We start from the raw sequence: 25,353 nt of genomic DNA on the forward strand, positions 1-25,353 counted from the left end.
GAAGCCATCCAAAGGTGAAAACACACAGAGAGAAGGAATTTTAAGCAGAAGGGGAAGGAGGCTAAGACTAAGAAAAAACAAAGTGATGGGAGAAAAATAAGCCTGTGATAAGTGTAATACCATTGAAGAGATTATTTCAAAAACAGAGTAAATAAATGCCAAATACTCAAAATGGAAAGGACTAAAATCTATCTACTAGATTTAGTGACAAAGCTACTGATGACTTTGGGTAGCAATATCAGTGGAATGATGAGTAGAAATAAGTGTTCAGTTAATTGATAACTCAATCAGTGGTGCAGAAGTTGAGAAAGCTACCAAAAACTTGGATGCTTATGTTAAAGAAGGTAGAACGGCTTTTTCCCCTTTCTTAAAGAATGAACGTTGGGCATATTTCAATTATCATGAGATAGAATCAGTAAAGAGAAATCTAAGTTAGACAACTGCTAGAGCTTAATATAGGGTAGGAAAAATGAAGGACCCAGAGCAGAGGATAGGGGATCAGCCTTAGAATGGTAATTGTTCCACTGCAATTAGAGGAAAGATGAGTTGGAATCAGTTACACTTGTACAAAGGCAGGCAAAAATTGGGCTTCCCTGGTGACTCAGATGGTAAAGAATCTGCCTGCAATGCAGGAGACCTGGGTTCAGTCCCTAGGTTGGGAAGATTCCCTGGCAAAGGGAATGGCAAACCACGTCAGTATTCTTGCCTAGAGAATTTTATGGACAGAGGAGCTGGTGGTCTACAGTTCATGAGATCACAGAGTCAGACAGGACTGAGCAACTACATTTTCACTTTCAGGCAAAAATTAAGGATTCATTTCAACTTTCTCTGTGAAGTAGGAGATGAGGTAGTCCACTAGATTAAGTAGAAGGCTAATGTGCTAAACAGAGATAACATGAGATTTAATTTTTTTAAAGGATACACATTTAATTAGGCTGCACCTAGTCTCAATTGCAGCATGTGAGGTCTTTAGTTGCAACATGCAAACTCTTAGTTTTGGCATGTGGGATCTAGTTCCCTGACCAGGGATGGAACCTGGCCCCCATGCACTGGGAGCGTGGAATCTCAGCTGCTAGACCACCAGGGAAGTAGGTGTTATAGCATCTCACCAACTTGAAGTTTAAAATGGCCACTATCATAAAAAGTAAAGAAAAAGAGAAAGGAATTTCAAGAAGCACTGCACAGGCTTATAAGTTCGGAGACAATGAATTTCTAATACCAGTAATAGTGCAATTCTTTGATTCCCTTACAGCTCTTGCCCAAGCCAAAATCGGGGAACTAAGACTGATACAGGATTTGTATTTTGGAAGGCAAATGAACAAAAAGATAAAAGGACAAAGTTAAAGGTATTGGCAATAGAACACTTAAATCAGAGTGGGTAAAGTGGAAAGGCTGGATAAGTAAAAAAGGAAAAACAGCAGGTTCCTCACAGAAAAGAATGGAGTAGAAGTCCAAATGAGGCCAAGTAAAAGTGTAGTGAGAACAATGAAGTAAGAAAGCTGAGAGAAGTGTAGGCTGACTAAATGAGTATGACATTATAGAAGTGATTTTCCCCACAATGGGCCTACTCAAGCATTGTACTAAATGTACATGTTTATGCATATGTGCATAAATTATACACAGGATAAATTTTAATCAATACTTGATTAATAAACTTTAATTCTGACTAACCTTAGGTTACTGTTCAAAAAATATTTTCATGTCTTCCTTACACAGTAGGACAGAGAATCTTTCACTGACAACATATTGATTTGAATAAAGCAAAAAGTTAAAAATCACTGGTCTAGGTCAACCTGTTCATTTTACAGAAAAGGAAACAGCCTTCCAGAAGTAAAATGACTTACCCAAATTCAGCAACTTGCCATAGCAACAGAACTTTAAAAATAAATGGAACTTTGCAGAAAATGGTTTTTCTGTATTGAAAAATGGCTTACCTCACTCTTTCAGAATAAAAGTATTTCATAATTATCAACCTTTCTTATAAAAATCTTTGACACAAATATTTGCCACAAGTATTGTATTTATCATGCTTACAGATTAAATATTGTGTTCATCATGATTATAAATGTTACAAATGATTTATAAGTCCCTGTCTAAAGACCTGAACTTATAATTTCTATAAATTTTCCAAAACCTATTAAGGAAAAATTGACAAGCTTAGTCAATATAAATGCTGCATTTTATTTATACTGTTGACTAAAATTATCCCATTTCTTCTATAATCTTCCTCAACACAGAATTACACACAGCCACTACGAGAAAAGGCTGAATTTGTCAAGAGGGATGAACCTCTTGATATTTGTCTTATCAGCAGTTTAACCACTCAACAGATATATTTAAAACAAAAAAGAGCTCAGAACATGTGCCAGGCATTGAGCTAAATGTTAGAAAAACAGTAAGAACTGCTTTCCTGTCTACAGACCACATGCTCACCAAGGACCAATGCTTGTGTATTGAAACCAATTTAAGTCCCTTGACCAAAGAGTAAATATTTTTATTTATCCACTATGCCACATCTAATGATTAAAAACTGTCATATCTCACACTTCCTCAAGAAATTTTAAATCTGGCTATGGAGATGAAATAGATAAGTATTGTATCTATATGCTGATGATTAGCTATTTTATCAAATACCAGAACTTTATACCTACTGGATGTTAGCCAATAAAGCACTCTAAGACACAGTGAAAGTTCTATTGATAAAGTTCTATTGATAAAGTACAATGATATCACTGCCAAATATGTTATAACTGGCTGTCTCACCAAGAAAATCATTAGTTTATTGGCAAATTTCACTTTTAAATCGAGTTGAACTACTTCATTTATTCCCCAGTCAAACTCACATTTTAAACTATTCCACAAAAATTTAACCTGAAGAAACGAAAAGTTTCTACAACTTCGTGCGTGCAAGCGAATTCACTTCAGTCCTGCCTATTTTCGACCATATGGACCATAGCCTGCCAGGCTCCTCTGTCCATGATATTCTCCAGGCAAGAATTGTGGAGTGGGTTGCCATTTCCTTCTCCAAGGGATCTTCCCAACCCAGGGACTGAACCCACATCTCTTAAGTCTCCCACATGGGCAGGAAGGTTCTTTTATTATTAGCACCACCTGGGAAGCCCATTCTACACACTAATCATTCCCAAAAGAACATACTGTAAATCCTTAAAATTTCAAAATAAAAATTCCTCAAACATTTCACAAATAGGAGCAACACCTCCTCCAAGAAATTCCACTTGAATCCCATTATTTGTAGAGTCCATATTTGCAAATCCTACTTTCTAATATTGATTTGCAATCCCCAAATCAATACTCACAACACTTTCACAATATTCACAAATATGCAGGGGTGGTGAAAAATTTGAATTGCTCAATGCTAAAGTCAAACAAGGCTATGTCCTGCCTTCCTGTTTTGACTCATTATTGTAAACAAGCATCCTTGCCATGATCTACCTAGCATCACATTTTTTATATTTTTGTTGGCAATTTCACTGTTTAAAATAACCCCCAAGCCAACTATTATATATAGTTTGGATAAACAAGGTCCTACACTGTATAGCACAGTGAACTAATATACTGTGATAAATCACAATGAAAACGAACATGAAAAAGAATGTATATATATAAACCGAAAAAAAATTTTTAAAAACTGAAACACTTTGCTGTACAGCAATGAACACACTATAAATCAACTATACTTGAAAAAAATTAATTAAAAAAAACAAATTAAATTAAAACTAAGAGAAAAAATGGCCCCCAAGCCCAGGGCTGACATGCTGCCCAGAGTATCTAAGTACAAAACTGTGATTTGCCTTAGAGGGAAAATATACATATTACATAAGCTTCGATCAGACATGTTACAGTGCTGTTGGCCATGAGTACAAAACTAATGAATCAATAATATATAATAAATAAGGTGTCCTTAAACAGAAAGACATATAAGGTTATACACTGACAAAGTGTTCAGTTGTGCCCCACTCTGTGGCCCCATGGACCAAAGCCACCCAGGATCCTCTATGTAATTTTCCAGGCAAGAATAGTAGAGTGAGTTGCCATTCCCTACTCTAGGGAATCTGTCCTACCCAGGAATAGAACTCACATCTCTTGCACCTCCTGCATAGGCAGGCAGGCTCTTTAGCCCCAGTGCCACCTGGGAAGCCCAATATATATTGATACGTGGCGAAATATTAATATATTGTGACCAGAGGCTCACAAGAACCTAAGCCTATATGTCCCCTAGGAGCAGTGGTTCAGTATTTGCTAATTCAGCATTCAGTGACTACAGAATAAAACTACCACAAGTAACAAGAATCAACTATATTTTGAATGTGACAGTTTTATGCACGTAAAATGAACTAACAAGACAGGGCAATAGTCTGTTCACCAAAATGAGCTAACATTTTCCTATAGCATTATTCTATGAGAATACTCAATAAAAACGTGTCAAGTAAGTGGTTCATAAAACTAAGTTCATAAAATAAGCTCCAGTTTTATGTTAAGGACTCCTATCTTCAATCTTCTTTCCCAGCTAGCACAAAGATAGGCCAGTCCTTTGCTATTATTTGGAGTATGTGGAGGCATACATTAGAAGCTAAAGCTCATAAACCTCAAGTCAGAGAAGAAAAAAGTTCAGTCAGACTGATCATTCATTGAAGTTCTCATTATTGTACAATTAGCCCCTGAACAATACAGGTCCACTTACATGGGTTTTGGTTGTTTTTTTTTTTTTTTTTGGCCACTTGTGGGATTCTAGTTCCAAGACCAGGGGTGAAACTGCACCCCTGCGTTGGAACTCGAGGAACCTTAAACACTGGACCGCCATGAAAAGTGCAACACGTGAAGCTTTTTTTTTCCCCCCAATAAATATGTACTACAGGATCCGAGGTACGTCGACTCCTTGAACATGGAACCTCTGATACTGGAAGGCAGACTGTAAAGTTACCTTTGAAATTCCGGCTGCATAAAGGATCAGCATTCTAATTCCCCTGCTCCCCTCCACTCCTGCCTCCCCCCAACCCTTCCCTTCCCACCTTTCAAAGGTCAACCGTATTTTAATTCAGTAGATTTCATCAGCTTTCACGATGTTTAGAAAATAACCTGTGATCACACATAATAGCAAGCATAAACAAGTGTCTCAGTTTTATTTAACATTTTTAAATGACTGCACACTCTCCCTCTAATGCACCATACTAAAAAAGTGCAAAATATTTACCATAAGCATATGGTCAGGAAAGTGAACACCCACAACGGTTGCACCATCAACTCAACTAAGCACTCATTTAAAGAGGGCACAGCGTTTTCTGAAAGTTGCTGGACGTTAACAGCTGCTCCACATCTTCTTCCACTACTCTCTTCTGAACTGGTCCGGGTTGCTCCGCACGTACCCACGTGGGGTCAAGAAGGCGGTGAAAAACACCAGGAGTGCAACAGCCACTTCCTGGAACAGGAGAACAGCGTTGTTAGGAGGGAGGCTTCCGAAGTGGAAAACTGCTTCAAACGTTTTGAGGAGTTTGGCTGTGGTCCTCGACCTGGGGGCCCGGCGACACCTAAAAAGCAGAACTCCCTTCCTAGGTGACCCAGTAGAAATTTCAGAGGGAAACTCATTTTCCTCCTCATGGTGTCCCCGTTCTGACCTTTGAAAGCTGGAAGCTAGACGCTGCCCGTAATTTCCAACGTTTTAGGGAAAATGCTAGGTCTTGGCAATTTAGGGCGCTATCGAAGTGAGAGATATTCTGAGGTGCAACGACGACTGTGCCCCTCGGACTTCGCGCCCAAAACGGTACCGACGACGAAGGTCCGGTCCTCTGAGGCCCTCGCGCTCCTCGAAGTCCCCGCTTCCCACCGCCTCAGGCCCAACCCCGGCGCCCTCACCGCGACGCCGCCTCAGCTCCCCAGCGGCCTCCGAGCTCCCTGGACCACACAAGCCTCCCACCCGAGCAGCGGCCGCGTCCTCCTTGCCTCCACCCGTCGGGGCGCTCCCGTCTAAGCCACGCGCTTCCGCCCGCCGCGTCCCGCCTTCGCCGCCGGGGAGAACGGGCCCCAACTCACAATGGTCGACATCGGGCGCTGACGCGGAAGCTCCGAGTGGGCCATGAGCGGGCCAGGCTGCAGGACCACCAGGGTCACACGGCGGCGAGGAAACAGGCAGAGCACGGGCAGGCGCGGCATGACTCGTCCGGTGCGGCGAAGCCAGGAGTAGACGCGAAGCGCGGTGAGGAGACGTGAGGAGCAGCGAGGCAACCCGAGGCTGGACCGCGAGAGCCTCAGAACAGGGCAGGAGGCTCGTCTGCGCATGTTCTCGGGGACACAGGAGGTGAGTGAGGGGGGCACTACGCCTGTCTCCCTTATAAGCCCTGCCCTGACACGCCCCTTCCGCTCGGCACCCTGCTGAGCCCAGACCTTTCGCACGCATCCGCTGCCTCAGTCCTCGTGCCCTGCTCCTCGCGTATCACATGCCGTTCCACCATCCCTATGCTCCTAGGCCCTGCTTCCTACCCATGCCACACCGCCCTCTCCCCTACCCGCCCTGCCTAACTTCCTAACCCCACGGCACACAGTATCTCGATTTTCTGTTGGGTGGGTATCAGACGGGAAAGAATCCGCCTCCAATGCAGGATACCTGGGTTCGATCCCTGGGTTGGGAAGATCCCCTGGAGGAGGGCATGGCAACCCACTCTAGTATTCTTGCCTGCAGAATCCCCATGGACAGAAGAGCCTGGTGGTCTACAGTCCGTGGGGTCACAAAAAGTCGAACACAACTAAGCGACTAAGCTTACAAGATAAAGCATAGCGAACACCGCTAGACTTAACTTACCTTTATCTTTCATTTCTCCCTACCTGTATCTCTCTACGTGCCATCACTTCTCTTGGTGGAATTTATAACGTTTATACTCTATTCTCTAATGTTAATTACATTTTCTATGCATTGTCGTTAATTTAATTCCCCAAATTAAAATCAAGAACGAGTATCTAAAAATATTCATGGCAGGATCAAATCGAGTGTTTGGATCCAGTAAAGAAGTGGAAATTCTTGAAGGAAAAATGGTATATTGTGATTTTCAAATTTAATAATATAAGAAGCCTTTGCCTACTCCCTAAGATGATTTAGTTTTTTCACAGTATTATATTTTTAGGCTTATTGTGCAACTAGCATTCTAGGGTTTCTTTTGATTTGCTCAGGTTCAACTACCTGATTTCTTCCTCTTTTTGGATTCCTATTTCATTTTGCTTCCTATTTTTTCGTTTCATTCTTATTTCAGTTCCTTAAGCAATTCTTTCAGGAAGGGAATGTGAGTAATAAATTTCTTCAATCCATAAAAGTCAAAGAAATATTTTGCTCCACACTTAATTGCTAATTTGGCTGGGTATACAATGCTAGACTCAAAATAATTTCCTTCAGGAATTTTAAAGGCATTATTCCCTTTGTTTTCTAGCAGCTAGTGTAACTGCTAAGTGTGATCCAATATAATTCTTATTCCTCTGATGTAGCCTCTTTTTTTTTTTTCTTGGAATCTTTTTGTGTTTGGACTTGTTAAGTTTCTCCAAGTAATGGCTAGATAAGGTTCTTTCTTCATTCATACAAATCAGCAGTGGGTGAGACTTTTCAACTTCAAGACTTGGAACTTTCTTAACCTCTGGGAGATCTACTTCTGTGTATTGTTTATGTCCTTCCCTCTATTTTCTCTAGTCTGTCTTCTCTTCACACGAGGGGAAGGATCAAGAGAGCTGTCTGTGGTCTCTTTTATTATGTAAGACAGTAATCCCAATCACTAGGGTCTACTCTTAACCTAATCTTCTCCCAGAGGCTACCTCTTAATACCATCACTTTGGAAATTAGGACTTCAACATATGAATGTGGAAGGAATGTAAACCTTCAGTCCATTGCATTTAGTAAGAAAAAAAGAGTACAAAAACATCTCATTAAAAAATTTTAGTTCTTAAAAATTATCACACAAAAAATTTTTGTAACTGTGTATGGTAACAGATGTTAATTATACTTATTGTAGGAATCCTTTATCAATATATAACCATACATCTCAGATGGGACTCAAACCCATAATCTTCCAACGGAAGCCATACAACTCATCTCAGGACTTAATGAAGCTGAGGTTTCTTATGTCTCAGCACAGAAGGAATTCTGCAAGAGGCAAAGTTATAAGAAGTAAATTTATTAATAATCTTTCTAAAGAAGTTGCAGGAGCATGAGACATGAAAGGATGGTCATGTCCCAGGTCTTGGGCTAGTTCCTAGGATGGGCCACCAAATGCAGGTTCTTGGCTTCCGGCAGGAAAGCATTCAAGAACAAGTCATAGTAAAGTGGAAGCAGAGACACACATTCCATAGACAGAATAGGGTCTGTCTCGGAAGGTGAGAGCGGACCTTGTAGTTATTTTTCATGAACTGGGTAACTTCATAGGCTAGTGAGTAGGAGGATTATTCCAACTATTTCAAAGAAGGGGCAGGGATTTCCAGGAACTGGGTGAGCCACCATTCACTTTTTGGTCTTCTAGAACCTGCCCCAGCACTGTCATGGTGCTTGTGGGTGTGTCCTTTAGCATGCTAATATATTACAATGAGCATTACCGTTGTATTACAATATAATATCCAACCATGTTGCTGCAAATGACACTATTTCATTCTTCTCGGTGACTGAGCCAGCCACTTACCCATTCCCCATGGCTCTCTTTCCCCTGCTCTGCGTTATGGATGGCCAATAAGGACCATCTGAACATGGTAATTGTGTGTCTCATTCACTAGGAGGTGAGCATTGCAAGAGTAGGTTTGTCTGACTTGCTCACCCCAAAGCACCCCAAGAAGCACCTCACACACAGTAGGTACCCAGTAAATATTTGTTGAATGCATGAATAATGAATGCTCATGTCTCCCTGCTCTCTTTTCCTTCCCACCTAAAGACACTCTCTGGAGAGAACACCCTCTGCAACACAGTAGAAATTGACAATTAAGAAGGCACTAGATTGTGAAGAGAGGGAATGAATGCACGATGGCACCTGTAAATATTGGTCACCCATTTGTAGCCATGAGACTATGGGAGAGCACAGCTGCAGGAAGGGTACTAATGGATCATTGTTCCCAGATATTTCTCTCCCTCTATGGGCCAAAGAGGACTTGAGTTTTGCCTACTCAGTTTTTTTCTCTCCCTCACCCTTCAAGATGGGGGGAGTGTGGTGTCAGAACTATCCCTTTAAATTCTTATAATCCAGAATCAGGGGGAAACAGAAGGGGCAAAGGACAGGAAGCTCAAGACACCACTGGGTGCAATTTTCTGAAGAGCTGGAAAAAAAAATTGTACTATGTGAGTGAAGTAGAAAGAAAAATGAAAGGGAATTTTTAGAAGGATCGTGGTAGTTTATCTATCCCAGTGGTAAAGAGCCTGCCTGCCAGTGCAGGCTTAGAGAAGCAGGTTCAGTCCCTGGGTCGGGAAGATCCCCTGCAGAAGGGCACAACAACCTACTCCAGTATTCTTGCCTGGAGAATACCATGGACAGAGGAGCCTTGTGGGCTACAGTTCATAGGATGGCACAGAGTTGTGTACGACTGAAGAGACTTAGCACAGCACAGCACTAGTGTCCCCTTTAGAATATGTGGAAAATTGGAATGAAACTTGAAAATTTGAAACTGTTTTGGGAGTGACAAGGTATATTTCAATTGACATATCTAAACCCTAGGTCATCTTTTATTATTCATATTCATAAACATTTCATATCAATAAGACTGTATGTTTAGGCCATTTACATTAAATGTAAATGAATGAGTAATAAAAGGCAAAGGTTGTCATATTAGATTTTTTTTTAAAGATCCAGCTATATACAGCTATATACTGCCTAAAGGAAACCCACTTGAAGGTATAGAGAGACAAAAGTGAAAAGGTGGCAAGAGATAAACCATGCAAATGTAAATTAGAGAAAGCTGAAGTTGCTGTACTCTCAAAGTAAATGTCCTTGCAAAGAATTTTCACACAGATGAAGACTAAGGGATAATGACTAAGGGGTCAACTCATTACAGGATATTAAATTCCTAAATGTTTATGCAATTAATAACAAAGCTTCAACATATTTGAAGAAAAAATAGACAAATCTAAAATTATAGTTTGAGAATTTAAAACTCCTCTTTCAATAATGCTTGTTTTCAATAAAACAAGTAGACAGAATATCAGTAAAGATATGGAAGACTTAACACCATCAATATTGAAGTAATTGACATTTATAGAACACTCCATTTAATGATACCCAAACACACGTTTTTTTGAAGTATACATGCAATATTTACCAAGATACAATATATTTTGTATTATAAAACAAGTCACAATTATTTGAAAGGATTGAACTCATACATGGTATATCCTTTGACAACAATGGGATTAAGTTAGAAATCAAAACCAAAAGGGTATCTGAAAAAACTCCTAGAATATTTAAAAATTGAACAATACACTTCCGAGTGACCAATGAGTCAAAGAAGAAATCACAAGGGAAATTAGAAAAGATTTTCAACTGAATTAAAATTAAAACACACGCATCAAATTTTGTGGAATGTAGCTCAAGCAGTACTCAGAAGGAAATTTTTGGCATTAAACATAGGTATCAGAAAAGAGGAGAGGTGTAATTAAGTCTTTCATCTCTAATTGCGAAATGAGAGACTTTGTTTATTACGAAAGACTTTCTTTATTTCTCTCTAGATAGGAGCCAAGAGGGAATACCGAAAAGATGTTGGATTTCAAAATTCGACAAACCTAGGTTCATTTCCTGTCTTCGATATTTTTAAACTGTGTCCCTTTGGACCACTTACATCTTCTCTTAGCCTTAGTTTCCTCACTTGCGGAATTGAATTAATAACACTTGTAGTTCATGGTTAAATGTGCTTTTGGTACATAAAAGATCACATAATGATATCATGCTTTCTTGTGAATTGTCAACAGGGGAGGGAAAATTGTGGATTAGGCCACAACAAATAGTCAAAGTATATCTAAAGAGCCATGTACAATATAAGGGGTAGGGGAGTAAGAGGTACAAACTCATGGATATAAAATAAGCTACAAGAATATATTGTACAACACAGGGAACATAGCCAATATTTTATAAGAACTATAAATGAAGTCTAACCTCTAAAAATTGTGAATGACTATGTTGTACACCTGTAAGTTATATAATATTGTGTATTACTTATAAAAACTTTTAAGATTTATTTTAAAAAGGAGAAGGATGTAGTAAAGTTGCTGACCATGAGACATAAAATGAGCTATCATATCGTTAGAGAAATTCAGACTAGTGTCATCTACAAATTGGCACTTGCCATGGATGCTTGACATCTACCTCGACGAGAATGTCTACCTCCACAAGGGTTAAATCATGTACTGCTGCAGCTGCTGACCTCCAACACACTCTGAAGGAGTTCAGAGTGGAGAGCAGACATGACGTTCTCTGTGCGCTGGGAAAACTGGCAAGACAGATCTTTCTTCAGATATTCTCAAGAGTTGATTTTGTGAGCCCAACTCTTGTATCTCATCATGTCTAAAAAAGCATGAACATCCTTTATGGTGATGATTATTTCTTGTGACCAGCAGAAGCTTCACAAGACCAGCAGAAACTTTCTACAAAAAATATGTGCTTGATTGCATGGACTTCCCCTTTACTAAAATCACATATATACTGTCCTTGCCCCCTACCTCTTTGGGGCAGTTTCTCAGGCTGCAGTCCTCATATTGCCCCAAATAAAACTGAACTCACAACTCTCGTGTTGCACGTTTTTTTAAGTCAACACTACAGAATGACGCGGAAGCCTGGTGTGCTGCAGTCTATGTGATCTGAAAGAGCTGAACACGCCTGAGTAACGAAACAACAGAATGATTTAAATCAAGATATATATAGCCCAAGTAATAAGATTATTTCTACGCTTGTGCTTCTTCTTGTGTGAAAGTGAAAGTGTCAGTGGTTCAATCGAGTCCGATTCTTTGCAACCCCATGGGCCCACTGGGCTCTTCTCTCCATGGGATTTCCCAGGCAAGAATGCTGGAGTGGGTTGCCATTCCCTTCTCCAAGAGATCTTCCTGATGCAGAGATCGAACATGTGTCACTTACTGTCTCCTGCATTGGCAGGCAGGAGTTTGATTAAATGGACATGAGTTTAAGTAAACCCCGGGAGTTGGTGATAGACAGAGAGGCCTGGCGTGCTGCAGTCCATGAGGTCGCAGAGTCAGACACGACTGAGTGACTGAACTGAGCTGAGCATTGCCAGGCGGATTCTTTACCACTAGTGCCACCCGGGAAGCCCCACAGTAAAGCTGCTCACAAACTGGAGAACAATTATACCAAAGAAATTCTCACACTGTTGTGAAAGTTCTAGGGCGAACAACAGATTTCCCAACCTGGGGATCCAGCAAAGAGACTGCAAATCCACAGGGAATTTGACTTTGAAGGCCAGTAGGATTTAATTACAGAACTTCCACAGGACTGGGGAAACAGAGACTCTTGGAGGGCACAAACAAAAGCTTGTGAGCATCAGGACCCAGGAGAAAGGGAGCAGTGACCCCATAAGAGACTGAGCCAGACTTGCCTGTGAATGTCCTGGTGTCTCCAGCAGAGGTGCAGGTTGACAGTGACCTGCCATGGGGCCACTGACTACAACTGCCCTGGGAGCTGCAGCATGCTGGCATAAGTCCTTTCGGAAGAGGATCATTACCCCTACCATAGCTTGACCTCAAGACTTCCCTGGGGGCTCAGACAGTAAAGAGGCTACCTACAATGCAGGAGACCTGGGTTCAATCCCTGGGTCTGGAAGATCTCCTGGAGAAGGACATGGCAACCCACTCCAGTACTCTTGCCTGGGATGGAGAAGCCTGGTAGGCTACAGTCCATGGGGTCGCAAAGAGTCGGACACAATTGAGCAACTTCACTTTCACTTTCAAACTACAGGAAGGAAACACAGCCTCACCCGTCAGCAGAATATTGGATTAAAGATTTACTGAGCATGGCCTTGTCCACCAAAGCAAGACCCAGTTTTACCCACAGCCAATCCCTCCCTCACCAGGAAGCTTCCACAAGCCTCTTATCCTCATCCATCAGAGGGGAGACAGAATGAAAACTACAATCCCAGAAGACTAACCAAACTTATCTCACGGATCACAGGCTTGTCTAACTCAATGAAACTATAAGCCACACCGTGTAGGGCCACCTAAGTCTTATGGGTCATGTTGGAGAGTTCTGACAAAATGTGGCCCATTGGAGAAGGGAATGGCAAACCACTTCAGCATTATTGCCTTGAGAACCCCAAGAACAGTATGAAAAGGCAAAAAGATATGACACTGAAAGTCGAACTCCCCAGGTCAGTAGGTACCCAATATGCTACTAGAGAAGAGCAGAGAAATAGCTCCAGAAGGAATGAAAAGGCTAAGCCAAAAAAAATCAACACCCTCTTGTGGCTGTGTCTGGTGGTGAAAGTGAAGTCCGATGCTAGAAAGAACAATACTGCACAGGAACCTGGAATGTTAGGTCCATGAATCAAGGTTAAATTGGAAGTTGTCAAACAGGAGATGGCAAGAGTGAACATCGACATTTTAGGAATCAGTGAACTAAAATGGATGGGAATGGGAGAATTTAATTTAGATGGCCATTATAACTAGTACTGTGGGCAATAATCCCTTAGAAGAAATGGAGTACCATCATAGTCATCAAAAGAGTCCAAAATGCAGTACTTGGGTGCAATCTCAAAATGACAGAATGATCTCTGTGTATTTCCAAGGCAAGCCATTCAGTATCACAGTAATCCAAGTATATGCCCCAACCAGTAATGCTGAAGAAGTTGAAGTTGAACGGCTCTATGAAGACGTACAGGAACTTCTAGAACTAACACCTCTTAAAAAATATGTCCTTTTCATCATAAGAGATTGGAATGCAAAAGAAGGAAATCAAGAGATATTGGGAGTAACAGGCAACTTGGCCTTGGAGTACAAAGTGAAGTGGGGCAAAGGCTAACAGAGAGAGGCTAAGAGAAAGGCTAAGAGAACACACTCGTCATAGCAAAACACCTTTTTCCAACAACACAAGAGACAACTACACATAGACATCATCAGATGGTCAATACTGAAATCAGATTGATAATATTCTTTGCAGAAGAAGATGGAGAAGCTCTATAAAGTCAGCAAAAACAAGACCAAGGGCTGACTGTGGCTCAGATCATGAACTCTTTATCGCAAAATTCAGACTTAAATTGAAGACAGTAGGGAAAACCACTAGACTATTCAGGTATAACCTAAATCAAATCCCTTATGATTATACAGTGGAAATGACAAATAGATTCAAGGATTAGATCTGATAGACAGAGTCCCTAAAGAACTATGGAAGGAGGTTTGTAATATTGTACAGGAGGTGGTGATCAAAACCATCCACAAGAAAAAGAAATGCAAAAAGGCAAAATAGCTGTCAGAGGAGGCCTTACAAATAGCTGAATAAAGAAGAGAACAAAAAGACAAAGAAGAAAAGGAAAGATATACCCATCTGAATGCAGAGAATAGCAAGAAGAAATAAGAAAGCCTTCCTAAGTGAACAATGCAAAGAAATAGAGGGAAAAAATTGAATGAGAAAGACTAGAGGTCTCTTCAAGAATATTAAAGATACCAAGGGAACATTTCATGCAAAGATAGGCACAATAAAGGACAGAAACAGTATGGAACTAACAGAAGCAGAAGATACTAAGAAGAGGTGGCAAGAATACGCAGAAGAACTACACAAAAAAGATCTTAATGACCTGGATAACCATGATGGTGTGATGACTCACCTAGAGCCAAACATCCTGGAGTGCATAGTCAAGTGGACGTAGGAAGCATCACTACAAACAAAGCTACTAGAGGTGATGGAATTCCAGTTGAGCTGTTACAAATCCTAAAAGATGATGCTGTGAAAGTGCTGCACTCAATATGCCAGCAAATTTGGAAAACTCAGCAGTGGCCACAGCACTGGAAAAGGTTAGTTTTCATTCCAATCCCAAAGAAGGGCAATGCCAAACAATGTTCAAACTACCGCAGAATTCAGTCATTTCACATGCTAGTAAGGTCATGCTCAAAATCCTCCAAGCTAGTCTTCAATGGTACATGAACCAAGAACTTCCAGATGTTCAAGCTGGCTTGAGAAAAGGCAGAGGAACCAAAGATCAAATTGCCAACATCCATTGGATCATAGAAAAAGCAGAAAAGTATTTACTTCTGCTTCATTGACTAGACTGAAGCCTTTGACTGTATGGATCACAACAAACTGTGGAAAATTCTTCAAGAGATGTGAATACCAGACCACCTGACCTGGCTACTGAGAAATCTGTATGCAGGTCAAGAAGCAACAGTTAGAATGGGACATGGAACAATTGGACTGGTTCCAAATTGGGAAAGGAGTATGTCAAGGCTGTATATTGTCACCCTGCTTATTTAACTTATATGCAGAGTACATCTTGTGAAATGCTGGGCTGGATGAAACACAAACTAGAATCAAGATTGCCAGGAGAAATATTAAATAACCTCAGATATGCAGATGACACTACCCTTATGACAGAAAGCAAAGAGGAACCAAAGAACCTCTTGATGAAAGTCGAAGAAGAGAGTGAAAAAGTTGGCTTAAAACTCAACATTCAGAAAACAAAGATCATGGCATCTGGTCCCATCACTTCCTGGCAAATAGAAGGGGAAACAGTGGAAATAGTGACAGACTTTATTTTGGGGGGCTCCAAAATCACTGCATATAGTGACTGTAGCCATGAAATTAAAAGATGCTTGCTCCTTGGAAGAAAAGCTATGACCAACCTAGACAGAATGTTAAAAATCAGAGACATTACTTTGCTGACAAAGATCCATCTAATCAAAGCTATGATTTTTCCATATGGATATGAGTGAGATGTGAGATATGTGTGATATGTGTATGGATGTGAGAGTTGGACCATAACGAAAGCTGAAGAATTAATGCTTTTGAACTGTGGTGTTTGAGAATATTCTTGAGAGCCCCTTGAGCAGCAAAGAGGTCCAATCAGTCAATCCTAAAGGAAATCCATCCTGAATATTCATTGACAGGACTGATGAGGAAGCTGAAACTCCCATACTTTGGCCACCTGATCGAAGAACTGACACTTTGGAAAAGACCCAATTCATTGAAAAAGACCCTCACGCTGGGAAAGAGTGAAGGCAGGAGGAGAAGGGGAAGACAGAGGATGAGATGGTTGGATGGCATCACCAATTCGATGGACATGAGTTTGAGCAAGCTCCAGGAGTTGGCGATGGACAGGGAAGCCTGCCATGCTGCAGTCCATGGGGTCACAAAGAGTTGGACACGACTGAGCAACTGAACTGAACTGAACTGATTGGGCCAAAGCATCCCACTCCAGGGATGTTACACTTGGGATCAGCAGTCTGAAACTCTTTCTTTTATACCATGCATGGTCTAACTTGGGAGCCATGTTTTCTTCTACCCACAGAGAAAGCCCTTCCATGGTGAGTCGATAATGAAGCCAAGCTGTTGAACAGAAGCAGAGATAAGCGATGAAAGGAACATCCTGACCATGTTCAGATCCCTGTTTCTCACTGTTCCTGAAGCTCTGATACTTTCTGTCCTTGAATTCTGGGCCACTTTTTATTTTCTTAATGACAGATCCTGCTTTTGACTTAAATGAATCAAAACTGGATTTCTATCACTTGTAACCCAAAGAGTCTTAATGAAGACTCTGTTAGTCAAGTCTTTTTTTCCCCTCAAGTTTTCCCTGCTCTTAAATTTAAAAAAGATATCAAAAATGCTGAAGGAAACTAAGAGTTCTGTGAGAGACAAGCTTGGCTGAACTAATCCAAATCATGAAAAGTTTAGACTGGTGTGCCACTGATGTGAGAATCAGGCATTTTAGGTCTTTCTCTGTGATAAAAACCCATACATTACTTTTGACAGTGTCAGTAAATCTGACTCCAAATTCAGCCACAACACAATTAAGCTCCTGCCGCCCACCTGTACCCCTGGAGGTGGCACTTTCAGCTTCTCAAATTATAGGTACAAACAGCAGTTGCACCGTTTATATTTCCAAGTTATAGAAGACTAGCACTCTTAACTCAAACCTCTCCAATTTTCAATAAAGGGCTTAGTGGGCCCTGGATTCAATATACTCTCAGTGACCTACAACGCAGAACTTTCCTGCTACAGTTATATAAAGGGCATAATTAGAGCTATAGCCTAGAGATCAGGTTTTTTGAGCTCTGTATATACAATGAAAAAGAAAGGCACACTCGCCCACTTGCTTCTTTTTAATGTGATTTTTATAAGTGTTCATGCTCTAAATAAACTGGTGTTAGGGTTCTAGAAAATTGTATAATGTATTAAGACTGAGGTACCTCAGGCTCAAACATCTTCAATTCTCTCCTCTCTAGAAAACACTTTTAATTTCTGTTCAAGGACCAAAGTTCTTTGAGGAATGCAGTGCCTCTCTCTGGTTCTATTTATGTCTATCTTTACAGTTGCATGACCTCAAAGAAGGAAATTCAAGAAGGCAGCAACAGCGGAGAGTTGAAAAGGTTGGGAAAACATTCACAGTTATGCAACTGGTACCATTAGTATCACACTCCTGAATTGAACACACATTGCTAATATGAGATCCAGTAAAAGCAGTCATCCATTATTTCAAAGTATCCTGAGAAAGAATTACCCTTCGGCAGTTCACCATATAATCTTGATGTTCCAAGTTTACTCTTTCAAATTTGTACCTTTTTTTTAATAGAGTACCTTTGTACTCTATTTTTTCAAATTTGTAGCTTTTTTAATAGAGTGTTTCTTCAAAAAATTGTAGGTGATGGAAACAGTTTTAGTTTTCTTACACCACTTTCATTTTTAAATCTGATATTCCTTTTCCTCTCCTAAACTGCAAGATATTTGCAGATATATCTGTATCCAGATATTCTTCAATGGATTTCTTTTATACTGAAAAGAGATTGGCAGTTGGAGCCAATAGATCAAAGATCAGACCTCAGTACTATCCTTTACTAGCTGTGGAGCTTCATTCAAATAAAGTAAGTATAATACTACTTCTCTTAGAATGCTGATGTAGAGGTTAAATGAGGTAGTGTGTATATATATATATATATATATATATGTGTGTGTGTGTGTGTGTGTGTGTGTGTGTGTGTGTGTGTATACATATACAGGTTAAGATTGTTGTTTAGTCACTAAGTTATATCCTACTCTTTTGCAACCCCCTGGACTGTAGCCCACCAGGTTCCCGTGTTCATGGGGCTTCCCAGGCAAGAATATTAGAGTGGGTTGCCATTTTCTTCTCCAGGGGATCTTCCCAACCCAGAGGTAGAACCCACATCTCCTGCATTGGCAGTTGGATTCTTTACCACTGAACCATCTGGATGAATGTTCCTCATTCAGTGTTACAGAAAATATAATAATAAATGAAATTGATTGGGTCACATAATTGGAAAGGCCAGAAGTAGTTGATTTCAGAGGAAGCTTATTTAAACACCTCTAATGGTGTCACCAGGGCTCATTTTTCCTTAGGGCACAAGTTAGCTTACCCTAAGTCAGGCTCCCCTCTGGTAGCAGGATGGTTGCCAAAAGCTCCTAGGGCTACATCCAATTTCAATCATGTTTAATAGAAGAGGAGACACTTCCAGCATCTTCTGCAGGAGATATTTTCTTTTCCAGAAGTCCTAGTCACATCCTGGCTCTTGAGGGGTTACATATTTTCCCCTGAATGCATCTCTTAAGCCAAGGGAGTGGCATCTGGGCATCTGCAGAAAATCTTAATCACATCAGGCAACCAGGTGTAAAATGTTGGATCAGGGAAAGTAAGATATTATGAGAGAAAAAAAGGAAGGAGCAAAATGGTTGAGGAACAATGACAGTGTGTAAGAATGTGTTTTAAAGAAGGATACTGAGTAAACGGGTGAATTCCATCTCTAGGATTTGTGGAGGAAACAGATCCTTCCAAAAGATCAAGGGTTGGCTGGTACCCTTGCCAATTAGACCTCTAGAACATTCCATAGCATCTTAAATACTTAAAATGATGTCACCATCCTTAGTATCTTAAATACTTTAAATGATATTTTATACTTACTTTCCTATATAGTTTAGGGTTTATGTATCTGTAAAGCAAATGGTTTAACTTTGTGTGTTTTTATATTTTATAGAATTTAAGATGTCATTATTTGATGTCTCACTAAGAAAGAAAAAAAAATCTATTAACTAAATCATGACCCAGTATTAAGAGGTCACCAACTGTAACACAACAAATTTCAGCATTCCTTTAAAAATGTTAAAAAAAAAAATCTTGTGTCTTAGAAAGGAAAAAATAACAACACATGGAATTATCTTGTATGTTACTTTTGTGTTTTTAAGATCAATGTTTTTCATGGCTCAAATTCATTTAAAGCATGAATATACCACAGCTTTTATCCATGATATTATTGATATTTGGGTTGTTATCAGTTGACTCATATAAACAATGCTACTATGAACCTTGTTGTTCCTATCTCCTGGCACACACGGGCATAAGTTTCTCTATATAACCAACAGTGGATTTTTGCTAGATGTAGGACAAGCCAATTTTCTTCTTTCCTAGGTAATGTCAAATTGCTTTCCCAGATGGTTCTTCCTATTTCTGCTCTCACCAATAGTATTTGTTGTTGTTCTTTAGTTGCTAAGTCAACTTGTGACTCCACGGACTGTAGCCACTTATACTCTTGCGACCCCATGGACTGTAGCCCACCAGGATCCTTCTGGCCATAGGATTTCCCAGACAAGAATACTGGAGTGGATTGCCGAATTTCCTTCTTCAGGGGAATCTTCCCGACCAGGGATCAAACCTGTGTCTCCTGCATTGGCAGCCAGGTACTATACCATTGAGTCACCAGGGAAGCCCCACCAGTAGTATAGTTAGTTCCTATTAACCCACATCTTCATCAACACTTGGACTTGTCCCTTTTTTTTTTTAATTTTTACCCAATGTGATGAGCCAGTATTACTATCTTATTGCAGCTTTATAATTTGTACTTCCGTTATATTAACCTGGTTGAGCACCTTTTGTTTTATTTTGATTTCTTCATTTGTTCAGGTTTTTTGAAAATTACCTCACAAATATTTTTTACCAATGTGTGACTTGTCTTTTCACTCTCCTTACTGTGTATTCTGAGGAACTGAAGCTCATGTTTTAAATGTAGCTGAATCCATGTGTGGGGGAGGCAAAACTTTACTTCTACCCTCTTAAGGTCTCTGAGAGGGACCGAGAAGTAAGTTGACACACACAGATTAACAAGGAAAGGCATACAGATTTTTACATGTGCATGGGAACCTCTCAGTTCAGTTCAGTTCAGTCGCTCAGTCATGTCCGACTCTTTGCCACCCCTAGACTGCAGCACGCCAGGCCTACCTGTCCATCACCAACTCCCGCAGTTTACTCAAACTCATGCCTATTGAGTCGATGATGCCATCCAACCATTTCATCCTGTGGTCCCCTTCTTCTCCAGCCTTCAATCTTTCCCAGAATCAGGGTCTTTTCAAATGAGTCAGTTCTTTGCATCAGGCGACCAAAGTATTGGAGTTTCACCTTCAACATCAGTCCTTCCAATGAATATTCAGGACTGATTTCCTTGAGGATGCACTGGTTGGATCTCCTTGCAGTCCAAGGGACTCTCAAGAGTCTTCTCCAACACCACAGTTCAAAAGCATCAATTCTTCTGCCCTCAGCTTTCTTTATAGTCCAACTCTCACATCCATGCATGACTACTGGAAAGACCGTAGCCTTGACTAGATGGACCTTTGTTGGCAAAGTAATGTCTCTGCTTTTTAATATGCTGCCTAGGTTGGTCATAACTTTCCTTCCAAGGAGTAAGCATCTTTTAATTTCATGGCTGCAGTTACCATCTGCAGTGATTTTGGAGCCCCCCCACAAAATAAAATCTGCCACTGTTTCCACTGCTTCCCCATCTATTTGCCATGAAGTGATGGGACCAGATGCCATGATCTTAGTTTTCTGAATGTTGTGTTTTAAGCCAACTTCTTTCTCTCCTCTTTCACTTTCATTAAGAGACTCTTTAGTTCTTCTTCGCTTTCTGCCATAAGGGTGGTGTCATCCACACATCTGAGGTTGTTGATATTTCTTGCAGCAATCTTGATTCCAGCTTGCGCTTCATCTAGCCCAGCGTTTCTCATGATGTGCTCTGCATATAAGGTAAATAAGCAGTGTGACAATATACAGCCTTGACATACTCCTTTCCCAGTTTGGAACCAGTCTGTTGTTCCGTGTACAGTTCTAACTGTTGCTCCTTAACCTGCATACAGATTTCTCAAGAGGCAGGTCAGATGATCTGGTATTCCCATCTCTTGAAGAATTTTCCACAGTTTATTGTGATCCACACAGTCAATAAAGCAGAAATTTGGCATAGTCAATAAAGCAGAAATAGATGTTTTTCTGGAACTGTCTTGCTTTCTCGATGATCCAGCAGATGTTGGCAATCTGATCTCTTGTTCCTCTGCCTTTTCTAAAACCAGCTTGAACATCTGAAAGTTTATGGTTCACATGCTGTTAAAGCCTGGCTTGGAGAATTTTGAGCATTACTGTGCTAGCATGTGAGATGAGTGCAATTGTGCGGTAGTTTGAGCATTCTTTGGGATTGCCTTTCGTTGGGATTGGAATGAAAAGTGATCTTTTCCAGTCCTGTGGCCACTGCTGAGTTTTCCAAATTTGCTGGCATATTGAGTGCAGCACTTTCACAGCATCATCTTTTAGGATTTGAAATAGCTCAACTGGAATTCCATCACCTCCACTAGCTTTGTTCGTAGTGATACTTCCTAAGGCCCACTTGACTTCACATTCCAGGATGTCTGGCTGTAGGTGACTGATCTACAGGAAAGCTAAGACCCAAAGAAGCAGTTAGAGCTGAATGCTTATATACTCAGCATTGTGTTGTACAAAGATTAATAAATTGTTGAAACTGACAAGACAAAAGGGCTTGGACCAGAGCAGTTAACAGTGGAGAAGTGAATAGGAAGATAAGGGTTAAGAAGATATGTTTACATAAATTTCCCTCATTCTTTTTTTTTCCCCTCATTCTTGATTACTGTCTCTGATGATGAGAATATTTCTTTCCTCCTGGTATAGGCAAGATATCTTTCACATCATTCAAGATCACTGTCAGGGGGCACTTTGACACATGTTTCATTCCTCTTCATTTTTCAGACTCCAGGAGATTCAGAAAAAAATGCTTGGAAACAGGGAACAGTATCATTATTGCAAAACATAGGAAGAAACAGAATTTTCCTTTTCTTCATGATTAAAAAATTCAGCTTCTATATTCTATTTCTAGGAAGATGAGCCAAGGGAGGGGCTGTGGTGGATGCTTACATTTGGTAGAAAAATGAAGTTTCAGATTGGAGTAACAGAATATGGTATACACAGTTAGAAAAGGAAGGATCTGGGTTTTAAGCATACCTGACCAGGTGGATGGGGTGACACATTGATGGAGGGAGCACAGAGAGGAAGAAGAGAACATACGATTGCAAGAGACAGAAATATACTGTTTTTATCCACCTCCAACCAGTTTAAGATGAAGAAAGGAGAGTTAGGGCAACTTAGCAGCTCATAAAAACTGAAAGACTAGGAATGGATTGGTTTAGGGCAAGCCATGCCCAGGAGTTCCAACGATGTCAGGGCTTCCCTTTTCTCAGTTTCTCTGCTTCTTTCTGATTGTGGTATTCATTCTCTCCTATTGCTCGTGTCTTTCTCCTCATGCGGAGAAGGCAATGGCACCCACTCCAGTACTCTTGCCTGGAAAATCCCATGGACGGAGGAGCCTGGTAGGCTGCAGTCCATGGAGTCGCTAGGAGTCGGACATGACTGAGCGACTTCACTTTCATGCATTGGAGAAGGAAATGGCAACCCACTCCAGTGTTCTCGCCTGGAGAATCCCAGGGACGGAGGGGCCTCGTGGGCTGCCATCTATGGGGTTGCACAGAGTTGGACACAACTGAAACGACTTAGCAGCAGCAGCAGCAGTTCTCATAACTAAGGAAGATAATTTACATTGTCCTTTAAGGTCAAAATTCCAGAGAAATAGATTAAAAAAAAATCTCCTAGTATAACTTCATAGAAATTTCCAGAATAGATGCTGATTTGCTGACTTGTGTCACAGGCCCACTAGATCTGTCCAACTCTAGAGTGCCTACTCTTCACCACCACTGAATACTATCTTAGCACTTAAAAAAATATATATATATGTGTATGTGTGTGTGTGTGTGTGTGTGTGTGTGTGTATTAGTCTGCCTTCTTATTAGAGTCTAAGCTCCTCAAGGACAAAGAATCATTTATTTTTTACCTGGAGCATCTATTGCTGTGCCTGGCATATGGTACTGGATGCACTAAAAAAAAATGTGTGTAAGAGTGAACTGAAATAGATAAATCTAAACTCTAATGGATGATGTGTAAACGAAGTATATTCAGTATCTTGTAAGCGCAACTAAATAGTATGATAAGAAAACACAAGGTAGATGAATGAAAGGGTGGAAAAAAATCATGGAGCACTTACACATGGTTTCTGTAAAAGTAAATCACACCCAACTAGTCTACTAGAGTTCTTCAAATATGCAGATAGACAAAAGGACAAGGTGAAACCAGCAGAACTTATTTGGCTTTTCAAAAAGCCTTTTGATAGATTTCCACATCAAAAGCTTTTAGAAAATCGGTGCCACCGTCAGATTTTAGAAAGCTGTTGATGTTGTTCAGTTGCTCAGTCGTGTCCAACTCTTTGCCATCCCGTGGACTGCAGCATACCAGGCTTCCTTGTCCTTCACCATCTCCTGGAGTTTTGCTCAAACTCATTTCCACTGAGTTGATGATGCCATCTAACCATCTCATCCTCTGTCGTCCCCTTCTCCCCTGTCTTCAATCTTTCCCAGCATCAGGATCTTTTCTAATGAGTTGGCTCTTTTCTAATGAGTTGCCAAAGTTTTGGAGCTTCAGTTTCAGCATCAGGCCTTCCAATGAATATTCAGGGTTGATTTTCTATAGGATTGACTGGATTGATCTCCTTGAAGTTCAGAGGACTCCCAGGAGTCTTCTCCAGCACCACAGTTCAAAAGCAACACTTCTTCAGCGCTGAGCCTTCTTTACGGTCCAACTCTCACATCCATACATGACTACTGGAAAAACCATAGCTCTGACTATACAGACCTTTGTTGGCAAAGTAATATCTCTGCTATTGTTGGTATTGTTTTAATTTTGTTTGTTAAATTGTGTCTAGAAAGCACAATCAAAGTCAAGCAAAGAAGGTTTGGGATAAATGAGAAACTGTAAATATGCTCATGCTAAGGTGCTTCAGTGATATCCAACTCTGTGCAACCCTATGGACTGCAGTCTGCCAGGCTCCTCTGTTCATGGAATTCTCCAGGCGAGTATATTAGAGTGGGTTGCCATGCCCTCCTCCAGGGGATCTTTCACACCCAGGGATTGAACTCTTACATCTCCTGCACTGGCAGGTGGATTCTTTACCACTAATGCTACCTGGGAAGCCCGAAAGTGTAATAGAGGGGACCAATCTTACGTAATGTTTTGTAAATTATCAAAACGCGGTTAGGACAATGAAATTTTTAGTTTGCATATAATAGGTCTTTCAGTTAGTGCAATATTTAGCTAAAGACAAAGGCAAAATAATAGAAAATAGTGGTAGGTGTCTTGAACTTAGAGAAGATTCATTTATGCATTTACAGGAAGTATAACAGCTCAGGGGAACAGGATGTGGGCACCCAGGGCCAAACCTTTGCTCCAACTAGATGGGTCTATTTCCCTTGTATTTGCTTACTTTTCCATGTACTTATCTCCTGTCACCACACACACACACACACACACACACACCCCAAACACACACGCACACACACACACCCAAACACACACGTACACACACACACACCCCCCAAACACACACGTACACACACACACACACACACACACACACACACACACACGCTCAGTTGAAGAAACCCCTACCAGTTAGAAGCGATATTTTTTTCCTGACAATGGAATGCTACAATCTCTAAACCTTTTGAGGACTGGGGTTGAGGAGAGATGCATGGAGAAAAAGGTTGGGAGGAGGGGAAAATTAAATAATACCAATCGGAAAGAAATATCTTTGTAAGGAAGTAAGGAGGTGATGAATGAGCACAAGAAAGATACATCTAATCTCAACAAAAGTCCAGAGAAAAGCAATGATCACATTCATAAAGCCCCTCCCTTGTAAAAAAAAAAAAATTTTTTTTAAAGAAAGAAACCTAAATCTCCCAACCAAGGACCAAGAAATGGTTAAAAACACACCACAAAATTTGAAAGTGTTCT

General features: G+C 40.6%; 1 protein-coding gene across 1 annotated transcript; it reads right to left on the reverse strand.

Moving 5' to 3' along the window:
* Window positions 1-5,115: 5,115 nt before the first annotated feature.
* On the reverse strand, window positions 5,116-12,850 carry COX8C (cytochrome c oxidase subunit 8C). The gene is made up of 2 exons (XM_020876006.2): window positions 6,049-12,850; window positions 5,116-5,437 (listed from the first exon to the last, which is right to left on the reverse strand). Exons 1-2 carry the CDS (start codon window positions 6,292-6,294, stop codon window positions 5,345-5,347), a joined length of 339 nt encoding a protein of 112 aa, XP_020731665.1. The 5' UTR covers window positions 6,295-12,850; the 3' UTR covers window positions 5,116-5,344.
* Between the last annotated feature and the right edge of the window lie 12,503 nt (window positions 12,851-25,353).

This window comes from Odocoileus virginianus, chromosome 16, assembly GCF_023699985.2.
Source record: "Odocoileus virginianus isolate 20LAN1187 ecotype Illinois chromosome 16, Ovbor_1.2, whole genome shotgun sequence".
Lineage (NCBI taxonomy): Eukaryota > Metazoa > Chordata > Mammalia > Artiodactyla > Cervidae > Odocoileus > Odocoileus virginianus.

What these genes read in the sequence shown, in the direction of transcription:
- COX8C (XM_020876006.2), bottom strand. Translation starts at nt 6,294, where the DNA reads ATGCGCAGACGAGCCTCCTGCCCTGTTCTGAGGCTCTCGCGGTCCAGC. An exon ending in AGCGCCCGATGTCGACCATT is followed by an intron (nt 5,438 to 6,048) that starts GTGAGTTGGGGC and finishes CTCCTGTTCCAG; the next exon opens with GAAGTGGCTGTTGCACTCCT.